General features: G+C 35.0%; 1 protein-coding gene across 1 annotated transcript in view; it reads left to right on the top strand.

The window, feature by feature from the left end:
• PPFIA2 (protein tyrosine phosphatase, receptor type, f polypeptide (PTPRF), interacting protein (liprin), alpha 2) overlaps positions 1-20,842 on the top strand; it is a 485,860-nt gene that overhangs the window by 295,154 nt on the left and 169,864 nt on the right. Inside the window, exons 5-6 of the mRNA XM_014531636.1 lie at positions 7,730-7,831; positions 16,017-16,181. Of these exons, the coding sequence (XP_014387122.1) occupies positions 7,730-7,831; positions 16,017-16,181 (267 nt within the window). The remainder of the gene's footprint in view (positions 1-7,729; positions 7,832-16,016; positions 16,182-20,842) is intronic.

Raw genomic sequence — 20,842 nt, 5'->3', positions numbered from 1 at the left:
CCTCCACTCAGTTCCCACCCCGCCTCAGGCCTTCACCACCCTATTTATTATCTATGTCCATAGGTAATGCAGGTATGCATATATGTTTTTTGATTAATCTCTTCCCACCCCCCTCCCCACTTCCCTCTGAGATTCGTCAGTCTGTTCCATGTTTACATGCCTCTGGTTCTATTTTATTCATCAGTTTATTTTGTTCATTATATTCCTTATTTATTTTAGACTTAATTGTTGAGAGATATGTATTTATTGCCATTTTGTTGTTCATATTATATATACATGTATATATATATATTGCATTTTCTTTTTCTTCTTCTTCTTCTTAAAGAAGACCCTTCAACATTTCATGGTTTGGTGGTGATGAACTCCTTTAGCTTTTTCTTGTCTGTGAAGTTCTTTATCTGACCTTCAATTCTAAATGATAGCTTTTCTGGGTAGAGTCATCTTTGTTGTAGGTCCTTGCGTTTCATCACTTTGATTATTTCTTGCAGCTCGCCTCTGGCCTACAAAGTTTCCGTTGAGAAATCAGCTGAAAGTCATATGGGTGGACACCTGTCCAAGAGAAAGCTGCCCCCCGCCCAGCTTATGCTCTGATGCCAGATAATTTAGTCCCTCCCTGTATGTCCCTGAATCCTTTCAAGCTGCTGCCCCAGTGCTGGAGCTCAGAGGGAATGAGTCTGAATAAGTCCGTGTTTGGGCACTTTAAGAGTATCTGGGATTCCAACAACCATCAGTGGCACTCAGCCACCAAGTCTGCTATTTTTTAAATATATTTTTATTGATTTCAGAGAGGAAAGTGGAGGGGGATAGAGATAGAAGCATCAATGATGAGACATGTAGGCTGCCTCCTACATGACCCCCACTGGGATCGAGCCCACAACCTGGGCATGTGCCCTGACCAAGAATCAACCCTGGGTCATAGGTCAACACTTAATTCCTGAGTCAAATCAGCCAGGCAACTCTGCTATTTTTTATAGCCCAAAGTTATGGGAACTTCTCCTCCTGGCACTGGTACCCTGGGCTAAGGGGTCTGGTGCGAGGCTGGGACCCCTCGTTCCCCATGGGGACCTCCACTGCCAAGATATCTTTCCCAATTAAAAACACGCCACACATAGGTGTCAGACCAGCCTGTTCATCACCTCTGCCCCTCCTACCAGTCTCAATGTGGCTTCTTTAATTATTTAGTTGTAAGGATTCCATTCAGTTAGATTTTGGGTGGTTCTGAATGATGGTAGTTCTGTGGTTTTGTTGTAATTTTGATGTGGTTGTGGGAGGAGGCGAGTACTGCATTTACCTACATTGCCATATTGGCTCTCCTCTCCCGGATATTCCCAGTTCTTGAACATAAAACCAACTTTCCTTAGAATCTCTTATATTCTGGTACTTATGGTACATTTACAAGAGCAAAAGTTAGCATACATTATTTTCCAAATCCTATCGCTTATGGATTTTTTTTCTGGGACTCTTGTGGAAATACTGTTCTATACATTATATTTTGAGAAAAAAAAGGCCAGAGAGGTAACATATGGGTTAACTATGTATTTTCACTTTGAAAATGAATAAGACCAATATACTATATCAATAAATAAATGCTAAGTCTGAATGCAAGTATTGGGAGCCATAATGTCACTTTATATACATGCAAATAAAATATAACAGACAATAATGTCATTGTGTAGAATATGGTATAATATTTCAGAAATAGAAAAAAACAAAAGCTACAAAATAAAATAAATATACATGTTATGTATTGAGCAAATTTAAAAATCTCACTCAAAAGAATAAATAGCTTCTTAATTATACCTTTTAAAATTGTTTTGGTATTAAAGTTTTGGGAAAATGAATCATTCATTTATTGTTACAACAAAGCTACATTAAGTGTATGCAGTTTGTCAGGAACTATATGAAGTCTTGAGGATATGAAAATAAACAACATAACAACCTTGCCTTAAAGGAATGTACTGCTGACTTGGAGGAGATGGACACATAATTCAATTAATATAAAAACAATACAGTAAGTGCACTGATAGATTTTGAACAAGGGATTATAGAGCATTAATAAGGAAAGCTGATGCTTTAAGAATAAATTAGGCAGACAGGATGGGTGAGAGTATTCCAGGTATAGGAAGTAGTATGAAAACAAGAGAGAGAAGTTCAAAAGGTGGAAATACAAACAGGAAAGAAAAACCTCTGATAGATGTAGAAGATACACCTTTTAAGAAAGAGGTTTGAAAGGGTCAGTGTCACCTGTACAACAACGGAATTTGTAAGCATATAATGTTCCTTGTGTGTGGTACTTTGGTGATGAGTTTTGAGTGCTTGTTAGTGATGGAAATCCCTGATGTGCCTCAAATGTGAATTATGAAAGATCTTTGGGATCAAGTGTGACAACTATGTCTCGGTTAACTCTATATCTTCAGCACTTAACAAGGCTCTGGTAGGTAGCAGGTGCTCATTAAATATTGTATGGATGGATAGTTAGCGGGATGATAAATTTGTATAATTTGTACAGTTGAGGAATTTGATAATTTTTCATTTTCAGTCAGAAGGAGGCAGTGTTGCAGAAATTAACAAATTTTGAAATCAGTGGATTCTTTTTAACTATGTGACTGTGAGTGATTTATCCACCTGTGCTAAGCTTCAATATCCTTACATTCAAAATAGAGAAGAGATGATGTAATTCATTCAAAATGCTAAATTGTTTTTGTCTATATCTGAAATATTATACCATATTCTCCACAATGACATTATTGTCTGTTATGTTTTATTTGCATGTATATAAAGTGACCCCTACTCAAAATGATAATTTTTATTGTTCAGTGAGAAATAAAGCTAATTAATTATAAAAGGGCCATGTTTTAGATGATTTAAAAGTTAAAATCTGTTTAAATTTAATGTATTTGAAACTAGGACGCTCTGAAAAGTTATGTGATCTTGAAAAAAATATAATTTTTACAAAGACTGAAAGAAGGACAAATTAGAAGGAGAAAGCTCATTGTCAGGAAGAAAAAGGACAACTTATTGTCATCATTCAGAATGAAATAGATTGTTTAGGTTCAAAGTCCAGCTATACCATTGACTAAGTGTCTAACTTTGGGGAAATGTCTTAACTTCTCTATGCCTCATTGAGATTTAGAAAAAGAAACTTTATACTCTTAGAGCAGTTTTAGGTTCACAACAAAATTGAGGGACAGGTACAGAGCTTTCTCATATACCTCCTGTAACCACACATGCATAGCCTCCCTCATTAAAAATATCCCCCATCAGAGTGGTACATTTCTTGTATGTAATTGATGAACTTACATTGACACAGCATCACCCAAAGTCCATAGTTTACATTATGGTTCACTCTACATTATGGTACATTCTACATGTTTGAAAAATGTATAATGATATATATCTGTCATGCTATCATACAGAGTATTCTACTGTCCTAAAAGGTATCTGTACTTGGTCTGTTTATCCACCCACCCTCACAGCACCTGGCAACAATTAATCTTTTTACTATATCTATAGTTTTGATTTTTTTTCAGAATGGTATATAGTTGGAATCATACAGAATGTAGCCTTTATCATATTGTTGTTGTTGTTTTCACTTAGTAATATGCATTTAATGTTCCTCCATGTTTCTTGCCTGGCTTGATAGCTCATTTCATTTTTAGCACTTTATAATATTCCATTGTTTGGACATAGCACCATTTATTTATCTATTCACCTACTGAAGGGCAACTTGGTTACTTACAAGTTTTAGCAATTATGAATAAAGCTGCTATAAACACCCATGTGCAGGTTTTTGTGTAGATAATTCTCAACTCTTTGGGTTAAATACCAAGGTGTGAGATTGCTGGATTATATGATAGAATATATAGTTTTGTTTAGTGAGATATTGTATTTTTCAGGGTTTTAATAGGATGAATCAGATAATCAATATAAATTGCTTGGCAGAGTACCTGGCATATCAATCCATGTTAATTATATTTTCTGATATTATTTCATAAAAGATTATATAAAACTCAATTATTGAGTATGGATGGAAAAGTAGGTAGAGAAAAAATCAGAAGAAAAGTGTAAAATCATTTGATAATTAACTCCATGTGAAGTATTCGCATCTACAGCAGTCCTAGATATGCAGAATATGTTGTCTAATACTTGTTCCTCTGCCTGGAAGGAATACCTTGCCTTGAGTCTCCTAGTTCCCCACCCTCCCTTTGAACTAATTAAGAAGGATTATTGGTAATTGTAAGTAATGGTTATCCAATTCTTCAGATAAGAAAAAAGAGTATTGCTAAGTGCAACCTAGATCTGAATCATATAAACCTGATGAACAACTAAAGTTAAAATGGTATAGTGGAAAAATACTAGACACACAGTCTGGGGAACCAAGTTCATGGCCTAACTCACTCTCTATGGCTTGCTTTGTGAACTTGGATTTAATTCTTAGTAATCGAGTTTCCTCCACCATAAAATAGGAATGAGACTCCCTCACTGGTTATTAGAGAGCAAGATGAGATAATGAATGTGAAAGTAGTGCCTGAAATATTCAAGAAGTCAATAAGTGTAAGTCTAATTTTAATACATGGAGTCACTAAATAGCTTGCTCATAATTAGTGCCATGATAATAAATAAAAAATGCAAAGTCATCTGTCACCAATAGCATCTTGAGTAAATGTCATGTCGTGGTACATTTCTTACAATTGATGAATCTACCTTGACACATCATCACTCAATTTTGAATACCCAAATGCACTTGCAGAGTTATATTTTTCTCTTATTCTCTACACATAAAAGCATATTTCTACATTGCAGAGGGTTTGATAATAGAAATACATTGGAAGAAGCCAAAAAAATCATGTATTATTTCACTACCTGGAAATATTCAATTCCTTTTGGTTTTTTATCTTTCTGTATATAACAAGCTAAATCTCCAGAAAGATCAACCCAAATATATGTTTCTTAAAATGGCTATGTTAAGTACACATATTTGATTTCTGTTTTATTATAATATTCATGAGCATAGGGTTACATTTAAGTGACTATATGTTTGTATCTTTTTTGTTATTGTTAATCCTCTCCTGGGGATATTTTTTCATTGATTTTTAGAGAGAGTGGAAGGGAGGGGGCGAGACAGAGAAATATCAATGTGAAAGAGACACTTTGATCAGTTGCCAGGGATCAAGCTTGCAACTGAGGTACATGCCCTTGACTGGAATCAAACCCAGGACCCTTCAGTCCTAGGGCTGACACTCTATCCACTGAGCCAAACCATGCAAGGGCTAAATGACTATCCTATCTAATAATAGACAAACATGGTAATTGACCATACCTTTGCTACGCCTCCCATTGGCTAATCAGCACGATATGCAAATTAACCTCCAGCAAAGGTGCTGGTTAATTTGCATACATAGGCTCCAAGCAGTGGAGCAAAGCCTGACGGCCCTGGGCCATCTATCCACTGAGCCAAACCATGCAAGGGCTAAATGACTATCCTATCTAATAATAGACAAACATGGTAATTGACCATACCTTTGCTACGCCTCCCATTGGCTAATCAGCACGATATGCAAATTAACCTCCAGCAAAGGTGCTGGTTAATTTGCATACATAGGCTCCAAGCAGTGGAGCAAAGCCTGACGGCCCTGGGCCAGTGGAGCGACACATAGGCTCCAAGCAGTGGAGCAAAGCCTGATGGCCTGGGGCCAGTGGAGCAGCGAGGCCTCACGGCTCTGGGGCCGGCGGAGCAGTGAAGCTTGACGTTTCCAGGGCTTGGGCCCCGGGTGCCGGAGGCACACCGGTGCCAGCAGCCAGGGGAAAGGAAGGCCCATTGCACGAATCTCTTCATGCAACAGGCCTCTAGTATGTTAATAATACACAATACAGAACCTTTGTCTCTTTCTTCTTTTCTCCATCAAAGTATGCAGTTTATACAAAGGCTTCATTTTTATGCAAATTTTTATTGTTTTCTACTTGTTTATTTCCATTCTCCAGTTAAATAACATATCAGAGAATATCAATAGCATTTAAGCAGGCAGGAATTAGGGGAGAAAACCCTTATATGTAATGCCAGCCCAAATGGAGCAAGGGACCCTTTCATCTTGATTTTAAGCTCTCCTTCTATTCTGATGGCTTTGAAGTGCTCACTTGGGATGAAGCCACTCAGAAAAATTCAGCAAAATAAGTGGTTTGACGCAAGCAAAAATATAAACCCTCAACCTTTCCCAGCTTTGCATAATCATCACATTCGTTTACTTTATACTAAATTTGCCTTTGTGGAGGTTACATTAACCAAACATATTTCCCCCATTTTTTAAAAATCTCTGACAGTGCCTTCTCAGTCTGCAGCTAAGTTTCCCCAAATACTTAAATATTTGACAAGCACCAATTTTGTTACTAAGACTCACTCTAAATTATTAAATATATATAGATCTGTTTATTACTTTTAAAAAATGTTTTAAAATAATGTCTGCTTATAAGAGTAGCAGAATAGGCAAATTCGATTTCTTGATCTTCTTTTAAAGTAATTTTTACAGTGTCTAAACTCTGCTTAGTAGTAAAATTGTCCATATTATACACAGTTGTTTGTATGAAAAATAATACAATAATCAATAAGTAATAGTACAAGAATGAACTCTATGTTTCCTCTACTGTACTCATGACTCTAAATCTAAACCTACTTTTGCCCCACCCTGTACTGTCTGATTGCATTCGGGGGAAGGAAGCCACTGAAGTGTCATTTGTTGCACAGAGCAATACTCTAAAACTTTCAATATTTCATAACGTGACCCACGTTTATTTACTGAAAATAAATATCAATTGAGCACCCACTATGTTGTAGATGTTGGGAGTGTAGTGGTGAAGTCAGACAAAGTCCCATTTCATATGGAGTTTACAATTAAGAAGGAAGGCTATGCATAAATTAGTAAGAGACTCTTTGATAATGTTATCAAGTCTTATGTCCACTTATTTTGTAAGAGGTACATTCTCTTTCTTCATCTTGTTAATGGGTAAATTAACTTTTTAATCTCTAAATAGCACATTTAGTAGGATTTTTTTGGTTGGTGTGGGTGGTAGTATTTTTGTTGTGTGTTCTTTGATGATCTGGTATGTACAGTCACAACATTGCTCTCTATAGGAATAAAAGTGTAAGATTTTTTGAGGGGTTAACAAAATTAGCCAAATTTAAATTTCTATATTATTAATACACTAAGAGCCCAGCGTGCGATTCGAAATTGTGTGGTGCCACCCACTCCCTCTCTGGCCCTTGAAGCAGCCACAGCCACTGTTGATCATGCCCTCTCCCAGCCCAGGCGCGCGGAGGCCCCTGCTGTTCCGCCCCCAACACTGCGGGAGCAACCACCTCCTATCCGGTCAACCCATTACGGTGTCCTGGTTAATTAGCATATTTCTTTGTTTTTACATATATATATATATATAATCATACTAATGTTAAGTTCAATACAATATATCTGATACATTTTGAAATATATTTTATCCACTCATCTAAGCAGCATGCTATAATAAAATGTATATGTTAAATATAATGAATTCAAATTTTTTGAATGTTGGAATCAAGTTAATTTAATAACAGCAATATATGTATATAGCCAGTCATTTGCGTCATTTTTTTCATTCTTTACATTCAAAAGATTAGATTTTGATTTTTTTAATTTATGTTGGAATGTTGTTTTTCCTTAATCTGAAATGTGTCTTCAAATATGTTTTATTCCCTTTTCAGGAATTTGCTGCACTGACAAAAGAATTAAATGCATGTAGGGAACAACTTCTAGAAAAGGAAGAAGAAATTTCTGAACTTAAAGCTGAAAGAAATAACACAAGAGTAAGTGTAAAACTGCCTCTGCTTGAAATTGATTCCATATATAATTCAGTGCCTTATCTCTTATATGGGCATCAAAAATAAATATTTAAAAACTTCAGGAAGACTTTAAGCAGACATCACTTACAGTCGGTTACTTATAGTAAAGGACAATATACTACAAAACTCAAAACAGGAAGACAGGAAACCTAAATTAGAGTTTCGGGTACTAAATTACTATGTTGCCTTAGAAAATGTCCTTTTCCCCTGTCCTTTTCTCTTTTTTCAATTTTAAAAAGAAAGGCTGGGTTTCAATACAGAATTTCAAACTTTCAAAGTGTTGTACTGGAGTGGGCGACCAATACCGCAGAGGCCGGAGATAGGCACAGGGGAGAGGTTTGAGGGGGGAGCGTGAGTTTCGATTATGAGGTAATATGAGGGACTGTTGTGGCATTGGCCTTACCTCACCCAGCAAAATATTTATTTATAAAAAAATTTTAAAAGTTTTAAAATGCAAAACCACTGGAACAGAAATCCCCAAGTTAAAAGAGACCTGCTTTTTCTGTTTTAGAAGATTGTCATGGAGACTTTCATTCCTGATTTCTGAGTTTAGGAAACTGATGGAATATACTATATTCTCCTCTTGAAAACCCACATATTGTTTCAATCTCATGACATTTAACATTCAAGTTCAAAATGTGATTGAAGATGCCGTCTTTTCTAGCTATGAAGTCACTAAATTTAATAAAATATATAAATTACCATAATGCCCAGAAATGAAAGCAGCTATTCTACTAATGAACGTAGAGAAAAAATACTTTTGTGTGTAGTTCAACTTTATATAAAGTAGGTGAAAAATATTTTAAATGTTAGAGTTCTAACAGATTAATGCTGAGAAAACAAGTTATAGTTAATGTACTTGTTCATTTTATGCTTGGTCTTAGAGAGTAATATAAAAATTATAGCTTCATCAACAGTGAGCTAGTGCGCTAATGAGAGATACCGCTACATGAACAATGGTTATATCATCAGATTCAGTTTATCTCCTTATTCATCAGGGGCTTGTTTTATGCGTGTGCACACAGGAACTGGTTTTTATTGTGACTTTGATGAGCCAGTCTCATGGTGCTCCAAATAGGACAAAATGAGAAGTTTAGATCATGTTATTTAGGGGTCCGATTAATTTTTTTTTCTCCCTCTATATATTGCCCCACCCTTGACTTTTGAGTTACACTGTATTTTTTCCCCACCCAAATTTAAAGTTTATTTCTGCCATGAGCTTTATTCTGCCCGGTTTCACTGCTCTCTATTTTAACACTTTTGGCTACATTCCCTGATGTAGCACAATATGCCAATGTAAAAGTAGGAGCCGGAACCTGAAAATGGTGGGAGATGCAAACCTCCAGGTAGCTTTCAACTATTTCTCATATTTAAAATGCACAGAAACTCTCTTATTGGTTGTGTATCTATTTCTGCTTCATGTAGCCTTTCTTTCCACATCCCTGTTACCCCTTTCCACAGCCCTATGTGGGAGATGTTATAATTATCTCCATTTTGCAGATGAGTCAGCTGAGCTCAGAAAAGGGCAGATAACTTGCCAGAAGTCATGCAGTGATAAATAGCACATAAGGGATTTAAAAACTAAGGCAGAATAACTCCAGAGCATGTACCCTTAGCCATAAGGCCTTCAGCACAATTATTCAATTTAAATCCATGAAAAAACGCCTAGATTTACTACAGCTTATATGAGACATTGCCTAAGAATTAATCGCTACCATATAGAGTATGTCCGTTCTCCTTAATTGTGACTAATTTCAGAGAACTGGGAGATTTGGGGACATCATCCACACAGTTTTCACCATATTATACCCCAAGAGGTCCAAAGTATCTTTGACTATTGTACCTGCAAAGGAGCTTGGGTAATAAAAGAACTAAGGCAAGCTATATTTGCAATACCTATTCAGGAGTCAATGTGAGCAAAATACAAGTATTAAGTTTCATTAGGACAGTAGAAATTGAAGCCATTGATTTTAAACATGAATAATGTTACTTTGAAAACATGGATAAACCTGGAGAATGTTTTTCATTCCTTTCTTTTAAAATTCATTTAAAATTATTTTTGATATACAATACTATATTACTTTCAGGTGTACAAATTGGTAATTAGACATATATGTACCTTATGAAGTCATCACCGAAATCTGTCTAGTACTCATCTGCCACCATTCATAGTTATTACAGTATTATTGACTATACTAGAAGCCTGGTGCATGAAATTCATGCACGGGAGAGGGGGAGGTCCCTCAGCCTGGCCTGCACCCTCTCCAATGCAGGACTCCTCAAGGATGTCTGACTGCCAGTTTAGGCCCAATCCTAACTGGCAGTCGGACATCCCTCTCACAACCTGGAACCGCTGGCTCCTAACTCCTCACCTGCCTGCCTGATCACCCCTAACCTCTCTGCCTGCCTGCCTGCCCTATCAACCCTAATCACTTCTGCCTACCTATATGCCCCTAATAACTGTTCTCCTGCCAGCCTGATTGCCTCCTAACTGCTCCCCTACTGGCATGATAGCCCACTAACTGCTCCACTGCCTGCCTCATCACCCCTAACCGCCTCTGCCTTGGCCTCTGCCACTGCGGCTTTGTCCAGAAGGACATCCAGAAGGTCATTTGGCTGTCCGGTCTAATTAGCATATTGCTCTTTTGTTACTATAGATTCCCTACAGCCCTGTGACTATTTTTATAATTGGTGGTTTGTACTTCTTAATCCCCTTTACTTTTTTCACCTGTCCTCCACCTAGAAAACATTTCTCTACTTTCCTTAAAATCAGTTATATGGAGGATTTTTTTGTTGATTATGTCAAAGGAAAATGAATTTATGAAGTCTTCCTTGTGCAAAGTATTGATTATATGACAACTACCTAAGTTACATAATCACCTCTGACCTTCTCCACCACACAAAAAATATAAAGGGCTAAAAACTAGCCATACCTGTCTCTTCCTCCATAATGCCCTACTAAATGTTGCTAAATATAACAGTTTTATAGATTTTATATAATCATTTTTCTTCTACATATTGTGTTTTCCCCTTGCTATAAACACCTACTTATTGGTCATTTAGAGAAAGTAACAAGCTAGTATTTTCTTCTCACACCTGCAAAAATTTTTGATTGGTGTTAGATTGTGAGAAAGTTTAAAGTAGATTTGCATGTTTTAATTTCCACAGTTCTCATAAACTTGTCCTTTTATCTTGAGTAGTTAACATATGGGTTGAAATAACACAAAAAAAAGACAATCACAAAGAGAACTCATAAATGGATAGAGGTATTTGTGTTAATTTTGAGTATCATAAAAAAAATAGATCAGAAGGGCCCTCCTGTTTGATATTTGGATTAATTATACCTTCTTTGAAATAGAAAATGGAAGTTTTCAATGGAGTTGAATGAATAAAGTTTATTTAATATATCAAGTAATAAAAATGATAATATAATAGCTAAATTAATTAAGTACAAAATGTTTTTCTAAGGGTTTCACATGTTTAACCCACTTTATCCTTGTGGCACTCCCACTTTCCCCACTTGACTGATGGGAAAACTAACATAATAAGTAACTTGCATCAGGTCACATGACTGATAAGTGACACACCCAGGGAATCCATTGCTCAGCTTAACCACAGGTGATGTATCTAAGAAATCATATTCCTATGTAATTCACAAATCACATGTGCTATGACAAAATTGTGTTTAAGGAAGAGCAGAGTTCTCTTTTTTTTTGTAATTCATTTCTAATCTGTTCAATAATTTATTTTTGCCTCAATTGTGTGGAAAATAATGTACTAGGTATTTATTGTGATGTCCAAGCTGAAAGTTGTGGCTATGTATCACGTTGTCACTACAGAAACAATTGGTCCCCTGCCCCGAAATATGAGTGAATGAAAATCTAACTGCCTCAAGTAATTAAATTGAGGACATCCAAATAAAAGCATTCTAATGTTATACTTGATTGTACAAATATTATAGCAAGTATTTACAGGAACTATTAAACAAGCTTTATTGTTTAATATTTCCACACTAATAAAATATAGAAAAAGGTGATTAAACAAAACTTGTCATTCTTAAAACTCTGATCACACTTAGACAAAGTTATACTTAGAGAAAATAACTTATTCCTGATGTTATTTCAACTTATTCAATTTGATTACTAAAATTTACATGGCTTTTTCTTCAGAATTATCTGAATTAATGAAGAGATAAAGGAAAACCAAAAATGTTGATATAGTTACTATCTCTTAATATCAGAGTGGAGAATTTTTTAATATGTTTTTATTGATTTCAGAGAGGAAGGGAGAGGGAGAGAGAGATATAGAAACATCAATGAAGAGAGAGAATCATTGATCGGCTGCCTCCTGCACACCCCACACTGGGGATCCAGCCTGCAGCCTGGGCATGTGCCCTAATCGAGAATCGAGCCTTGACCTCCTGGTTCATAGGTCGACGCTCAACCACTGAGCCACGCCAGCTGGGCTCAGAGTACATAATTTTTGTTGTTGTTTTGGAACTGTTTCAACTGTTTTTGTGTGGCTGACGATCTCAAAGGATGGTTGTAACGATTGCATAACTTTGAAAAGAAAGCTTTGATTTCAAAAGTCAGAAATAACAAAGCTGAAATCTCATCTCATGGGTCATAAACTAAAACTAAGACCTAATTGTCCTTGATTCAAATTAAAGACCTAATTTAAATCAATTCTTACTATGCCCTCTTATTTTTATCTAAAGGGATTATATAAATGCTCAAATACAGAAACTTGCCACTACCAAAGAAAAGCTTCCCATTAATGACAAACCTTTCTACACAAGTTCATAAACTTCCTCCAAAGACATTTCCTCAATGATTATAAAATACAATCCAATTGAGGAAAAAGAAGACCCGAGCAGTGAAAAGCAGGTGAAGATACATGTGTATGCATATATGGGTGCTTTCTACGTCAGTGCCACTTGTGATTGTAAATAATTGTGCACAATGTTATGTCAGATTCAGGTATTAATATAAAGATGTATAGTTTTAGAAATTTAGTTAAAAAATATCCAATGGTGCCATATGTGTGCATGCATATATGACATGTTTCTTTGTATATCTATATATGCTGTGGTCATTTAAAGTGAATTCCAACATAGGATTAATGGCCATTCATATAGTTCCTGAATTTTTTTTTTAGTATACCTCTGCAAGCTTTATTAAATATTATACTAAAGTGTGGCTTCCAGAAAAGGTACAATTAGCAGATATTTAGTGTTATCTTATATTAGTTCTTTTTATTTTTAATTTATTTTAATTTGTAAGCTTAAAAGCCATAGATACACCCTACATTAGAATATGTGTAGGCACATTATCCATGCTAGATAATTTACATTTATCATTAATTTAAATCGTCAAGTACTAAGCATATGTTATGTAGAATATTTTCCTAGGTATTGAAGAGTATTCAGGATAAGTTAATTTAAGCTCTTAAGGAGTCTGTTTTATAATAATAAAAATATATTTGGTTTTATTATTATATAGATGAGAGTTCCTAGTTGCACATAAGAGTACAGCTTAGCTGTTTTAATCAAGAAAACATTAATTAAGGTATATAAAAATCTCTAAACTGAGCTTCCAGGCACAATTTCTAGGACCACATTTCTTAGTCTTGTAAATTTTCCTCACACCCCCCCCCTCCCCCGTCCCAGTAACATGCACCCTCTGCTGCTACCTGTGCCAGCAAAACAGATGCCCCGCCCATCACGTTTCCTCTTCTCACCCCTCAGAATCCATCCTGTGCATGTGGCTCTGATGAGCTGACTCTAAAGTCACATATCTGCCACCTAGTGGTAGCCATGACTGAGAAATGTTACTTGGATCCTATGTTACTGAGACAATAGCATTCGGAATGTGGGGAACTATTAAATATGGAGGGTTTGTTCATAAGATTTGGGGAAACCACAACTGTCAAGTCTACAGTACAGTCTACCTTTTATCAGCCCCTTTTCCATATTAAAATTCTAAACAACAGTATTACCGACATGTATCCACTCAACAAATACTTATTGTGTATCTATAGATGTCAGGAACTAAGCCAATATTCAAATACCCAGATCATTTAAATCAAGATAAACATAGTACCTACCCTTGTGGAGTCTATATTTTAATGAGGAAACTGAATAAAATTTAGTGAAACTGTTCATGAGAAATAACACAGCATGATATGTTGTGAGAAAATAAGCAAGAGATTCAAATAGAGGATTATGGAGGCTGGGAAGAGGAGAGACCTACCTTACATAGAGTATCAAGCAAGTGTTTCTTTGAGAGGGCGATGTTTAAACTAAGACTAAAGAATGAGAAAGAGCTGGTCACATGAAGAGCCAAAGGAAGAGTATTCCAGGCAGAAATTTCAACATATGCAAAGGCTCGGCATATTGAGGGTACAAAAGTAGGCATATGTGGTTAGAGCATGCTTTGCCAGGGAAAGACTAACAGCAGATGATGTTGGAGAAATAGGCAGGGTTAAGTGCATAAAATGCTATATAGCCTACCTGAAACTGATTAGATTTAATGAATTCTGGCATGTATCTATAGAATTCAGGAGTAGAATATCATGAATATAATCAGAAGTTGATAAATAAAATGAAAACTCCTTGAAATATCAATATTTGTGTAATCTTCATACAGAATTTCTATTACAATTATTTTGACCCTTAAACATGACCTCTACCTACTGATTTGTATATGTTTAGAATCTCAGGTTTCTTTATGCCAGTGGCATGGAAAAGTTTTCTGACACTGACCCATAATTAGAAACAGTAAGTGTAGAGAACTTATTAACTTAATAAACGTTAAGAAATATGATACTAATATGTGACATTGAATCTAGCAATGACATTATGAAAATCAAAAATTTTCATTACTGTGTAAGCTTTAGGAAAAAATCTTGGGGAAAAAACTAAATTGTGTTTTTTTTATTTCCACCCCAGTATCTTCTATTTGGTTTTTTCTCTTGTTTGAATAACTTCTGCTTTATTTTGTACAGACACCATTTGTTAGCCTACGCTTCCATCATCCTCCTGAAAAGCTCTCCTACAAAACCAACTGGTCATGTGTTATTCTTCAATAGCAACATTTTAATAACTGATAACCCAGTAGTTTTTTTTAAAATTTTTCTTCTCATGTATCTTTGCTTTTAGTGGCAGAACTCCCTCATAAAATAAAATAAAGGTGATATTCTAAGTCATGAAACATTTAAAAACAAACTTTGTCTGGAAAAAGTCAAAGCATAGAGTCTGTAACATACTGAAACCACTGGACTTCTATCTATCCTGGGCTTCTATCATGGCTCCAGTGGCCACTCTGGGTAAATGAAGGTTCTAGACTACTCAGTTTAAAAAGTATTTATACCTGAAATTAATATATATATAACATGTGAATTGTAATTAAAAAATAAAAAATGATTTAAAATAAAATTACGTCCTTTAACCTTTTTTTCCAAAATGACTATTGCTAATTTCAGTTACTCTATTCCATTTGACTGCATACATTTTTATGATATAATTTAAGAATTAATTGTACATAAAATTATTAGCGATTATCACTAATAATTACTATAGCAACTGTAATTGTGATTATTACTGTAATCACTATACAACATGTGATTATCATTACAATCACATTTAAAGCCATGTGATTATTATGTACATTTCCTTCAAATAAAAAAAATGTAAATAACCAAATATAAATGGAATTAATTTTGACTTTAAACATTATTAACAAAACCATCATGCATTGTGCAATGTTCTCTAATAATTTTCATATTGGGTCACACATATTACATTGTGTTCTACTGAATCCATACTCAAATGGTTAAATTTTCCAAAAGAATGTATACAATTTACATTATATTTTTAAATTCAGTAATTTTTCATATAATAGAACTGCAATTTAGTTGACTTCCCCCATCACCTTTATCCCCTCTATGCCCTCTTGCAATGCTATTTAGTTTTAATGTATTTTATGAAGCCTGGTTTGGACACAGGTTTGCACTTTTTGCCACTTACCTGTATTATAATCTGAGGTTATCATTAGATATTATGTAAACCTACAATATTTTAAGGAAGCCATTTTTAAGAATTAATGATTCAAATCTATAAGATAATTCTATTTTCTGTTAAACTCAACAGCTGTTACTGGAGCATTTGGAGTGCCTTGTGTCACGACACGAAAGGTCACTAAGAATGACGGTGGTAAAACGGCAAGCCCAGTCCCCCTCGGGAGTTTCCAGTGAAGTTGAGGTTCTCAAGGCACTGAAATCTTTGTTTGAGCACCACAAGGCCTTGGATGAAAAGGTACAGTATTGTAAAACGGATGCTTACAATCTTACATGTCAACTTTACTTCAAAAAAGCTATATTTTAAAAAAAAAAACTTTACTAAAAATAAAAACTATGGTAATGGCAAAAGATTTCAGCTTCACTGTGCTTTTGCTGAAGATTACAGCAACTGTGCTCCTTGTCTTCATCCATGAGACTCCTGACTCCTGAACACTCAGCTCAGAGGAACACCTTTGAGTTATAAGAAAATTATTTTTAATAAATGCAACAGGATTACTGTGTGTATATTGGTAATATTCATCACTATGTGAATCAGTCCCCCTCGGGAGTTTCCAGTGAAGTTGAGGTTCTCAAGGCACTGAAATCTTTGTTTGAGCACCACAAGGCCTTGGATGAAAAGGTACAGTATTGTAAAACGGATGCTTACAATCTTACATGTCAACTTTACTTCAAAAAAGCTATATTTAAAAAAAAAACTTTACTAAAAATAAAAACTATAGTAATGGCAAAAGGTTTCAGCTTCACTGTGCTTTTGCTGAGGATTACAGCAACTGTGCTCCTTGTCTTCATCCATGACACTCCTGACTCCTGAACACTCAGCTCAGAGGAACACTTTTGAGTTATAAGAAAATTATTTTTAATAAATGCAACAGGATTACTGTGTGTATATTGGTAATATTCATCACTATGTGAATGTTTTTAATGCCACTGGATAAATGGCTTCTCAAGTGAGACTTCTGTTATGGTACATTATGGTCCAACTCCCTATTGCCAGTTGAAATTTAATATTATCATTCAGCTTTTCTCTCTCTCTCTCTCTCATTTTCGCTTGCCCCACCTCTCTTTGAAATGCATGTATATAGATGCCAACATTAGAGACAACTAATTGGCAAGTAAGCATATCTTGAGGTATATATTATAACCATACAGTATTTATAGGTCTCTAATATCATAGTTTTGAATATACATTTTTAAGCCTCTGAAGATAATAGCATAAGGTATTAGTAGAAAAACCTACTTTAGGTCTTTTTTAAAGTAGCCATAAATTTCTTTCAGCTGGTCCTCAGATGGATTCTACTGACATAAGCCAATATGATGATAATATTCTTTGCAGGTTAGTAAGGTTTATGACGTAATTTCCATTTTGTAAATTTTAAAGAATGAACATTTAAAAATGAATAAAGCTTTAGGATTTTGTAAAGTGGAAATTGGGTCACTTCATTGTAAACTATCAGAAAAGTTCTGAGCATTAAAATCCAAACTAGGGATTCTTACCCAGTTATATCTAGGTTTTGACATGTAGGCACTCTTGCTCTATTTAATATTTATATACATATGTATTTTTATCATTGGTCTTTCAGATGTTCTTTGATCTGGGGATTATGTGGAATATATACATAATGATAACTATAGTTCTGTTTTCCAGATGATTAGGAATAAATTATTTTTTATTTTAGCTCTGTGAGGTGACTTATTTATGAATATTGAATAAAACAAAATGAAAATTATATAATGATTCCTGATAAACATAATATCAACAAATATTGCTTATCAAATCATCATTTAATATATTTAATGTTGTTTCATATTATATCCCCTTTCTTATTACAAAAGTATATTGTTAAGAATCTGCAAGACTTTATAGAATATCTGTTATGTGTCAGACTCCTTGGCAGCTATTTGGCACAAAAAGATAAATAATATATTCTTCTTACAACTGCAGATTCACATGTCAATAACAGGCACTACTAAGAAGATGTGTATAATGCGATACGGAGTCACAGAAAGAATTGTGACTTATTCTGCTTGAGAAAGTGACAAGGAAGTCATGAATGCATTCATAAAGGGGGTGATTTGATCTGGGTATTAAAAATGTGTCAGGGTTTTTTAAGCGGAGAAATAAAGATACTTTAAACACTGCAGCCAATATATAATATAACCCAGAGGTATATGAAGAACATGGCCTGTTCAGAGAAAATTTTAAATAACTTGAATGAAGGAACTTGAGAATGTGTGGTTTGGGATGCTCCCTGGAAGCACCCCACATCATTTAAGTGAGGAATACTTTTATGCAGGAATGAATAGAAAGCAATAAACAGCATTTAAGACAATCAAAGCTCTTAGCTCATGCTCAGCATGTGTCAAATGCTCAGTAAATATTAAATGAATATTACTATTAACATGAGTACCAAGTTTCAGCATTTGACAAAACTTTAGAACTATGTAAAGATATTATCACTGTTGACCTTCATGCTTATTTTAAATAGTATTTCAGCCCTAACCAGTTTGGCTCAGTGGATAGAGTGCTGGCCCATGGACTGAAGGGTCATGGGTTTGATTCTGGTCAAGGGCATGTACCTTAGATCCCCAATAGGGGGTGTGCAGGAAGCTGGCTGATGTTTCTCTCTCATTGATGCTTCTATCTCTCTATCCCTCTCCCTTCCTTTCTCTAAAATCAGTAAAATATATTTTAAAAAATAAATAAATATTTCATTTAGTTGTCGAGGAATTAATATGTGCCTAAGGACCTTCATAGACAATTTATCTAACTAAGAATAGCTCACAGCTTCTCATGATGATAAGAATGTGTGAGGAAACAGACATAAAACAAGTAATTAAAATATCCTAATTTAATTTATGGACATTATATTAAAATATAGATAGAAGATTAAATGAATATGCAATTAACTATATCTTGAGAGCAAGAAACTACCAACTTTATCATAGGACACCTGAAGAGCTAAATGCAGCATAAAAGCTTGAGCATGCTATGGACAATTACAATGACTGGCAGTCTTCATTACTGATGCCCTTATTCATATATCCACTAAGTTGTAAGGTAGGATTTTTGCAATTAGCTAAGACCAACAGTAATTTTGACATCCCTCTCTAATATATTCATAAATTCTATAGGCTGGAGGAAATAAAAATATATGTGTTTTGTATTGACTATTTTTTTAAAAACATATAGGAGATATATGGCAACTATAGCAAAAATATCAGATATTTATGCACTCCCCATTAATTCCTGTGATCTAATATAACAGTACCAAAACTGGATTTGAACTTTTGCTATTTGAAGATTTCCTCGCAATGGTGTTGTTACAAGATGGATAATTCCAAAATGAAATCCTGCCATGACTTAATACTTATTTAAAATGTATGCTTATTCCACCAACATTTCTTTTCATTCTGAAACACATTTGTTGTATTTAGGGATTTATTTTATTTTAATTCCCAGGGATACAATTTCTGTGGCTTTGAAACATCCTTTGGGAAGAAAAAAACCCACATAATTATTTTTATAGCATTTTGAGGAATATAGATGTCACCAATGAAATTATATATCAAATATGCTATACGTACATAAAATATATATTTTGGGGGTTATACTATAGCTCTCTAAACAAGCAAGCAATATATCTTAATGTAAAGACTATGCAGGAATTGATGAATTGAACATAGTCAAATAAAAAATATTAATAAAGTTAAGCTTAGAGCCAAGGCTATAAATTGTGTACTTATATTTAGGGGGAAAAAGAACACCAAATCCTACAAGAAGAATTGAGGTAATTATGGCATCCTGCTGATGCTATGCTCAGAGCAGAGCAAAAAAGGTGAAAGGCTTGTAAGATGTACTATTTTTTTTCCTATCAATGGAGTTCCACCTATGTGCACAAGGTAAAATGTTAGTGTTCTTTACTAGTACACCCTGGAAAAGTTACCCTTTTGTCCCACCTATTGTTTCTTTACTAACTTTAACATGATGAATTATATAGAGAGAACAATTTCATCTTAACCCTTTTCAGTCGACAGACCAGGCACTAGGAGCAGGTCCAACATCGAGGCTGAGGTCGACACTGCAAACTGGTTCAACATTCAATCCCGTCAATTAATTTGGACTAGACTGTTTGAATTCCAAAAATAAAATTGGACCGCAAAGGGATAATATAAATGTGAATAAAAATTAACCTAATGTATTGATATTTATATCAGCAGTGTTTACATTTAGAACATTAATTCAAAATATATTCAGAAATTATTTTTATTTTCTTGTAAAGACAGCTTCAGATTCATTACTTTGTGGATAATATAATATCAAGTTTTTAATGCTGTTCTAAATTTATTGAGGGGTGATGCTGTTTCCTTGAAGGCTCAGTATAATGGGAATATAAATGTTTAACCTATAAGATAGCCTGGTTTCAGCCACTCTTATATGACTTGGATAACTATTAGAATCATTCCAATGTATTAATATATCTTTTAAAATATGGTACCTTAACCTCTTCACAGCAGTCTAAATGAGATCCAATCAATGTTACATATAGTGAAATCATCTAATCTAATAAAAGAGAAACATGCAAATTGACCACACCTCCACTATGTCCCAAGCCAGCCCACCAGCCAATCAGAGCGACTATATGCAAATTAACCCAACCAAGATGGCGGCCGGCAGCCATGGAGCTGGAGCAAGCAGGAGGCTTGGTTGCCCCAGCGATGGAGGAAGCCAAGCTTCCCGCCTGCCCTGGCCGGCTGTGGCCTCCACTCAAGGCAACAAAGTTTCAATTATAGAAGCCAAATAAATCCCAGATACCTGCTTCCAGCCAGCCTCCATTGGGAGCTTGGGTGGCTGGGGGACGTGGCCAGCCTGCAAACAGCCATCAGCCCCTCACCCAG

The sequence above is a fragment of the Myotis brandtii genome, unplaced genomic scaffold, assembly GCF_000412655.1.
Source record: "Myotis brandtii unplaced genomic scaffold, ASM41265v1 scaffold82, whole genome shotgun sequence".
Taxonomy (NCBI): domain Eukaryota; kingdom Metazoa; phylum Chordata; class Mammalia; order Chiroptera; family Vespertilionidae; genus Myotis; species Myotis brandtii.
This window is presented reverse-complemented; position numbering and strand designations above follow the sequence as displayed.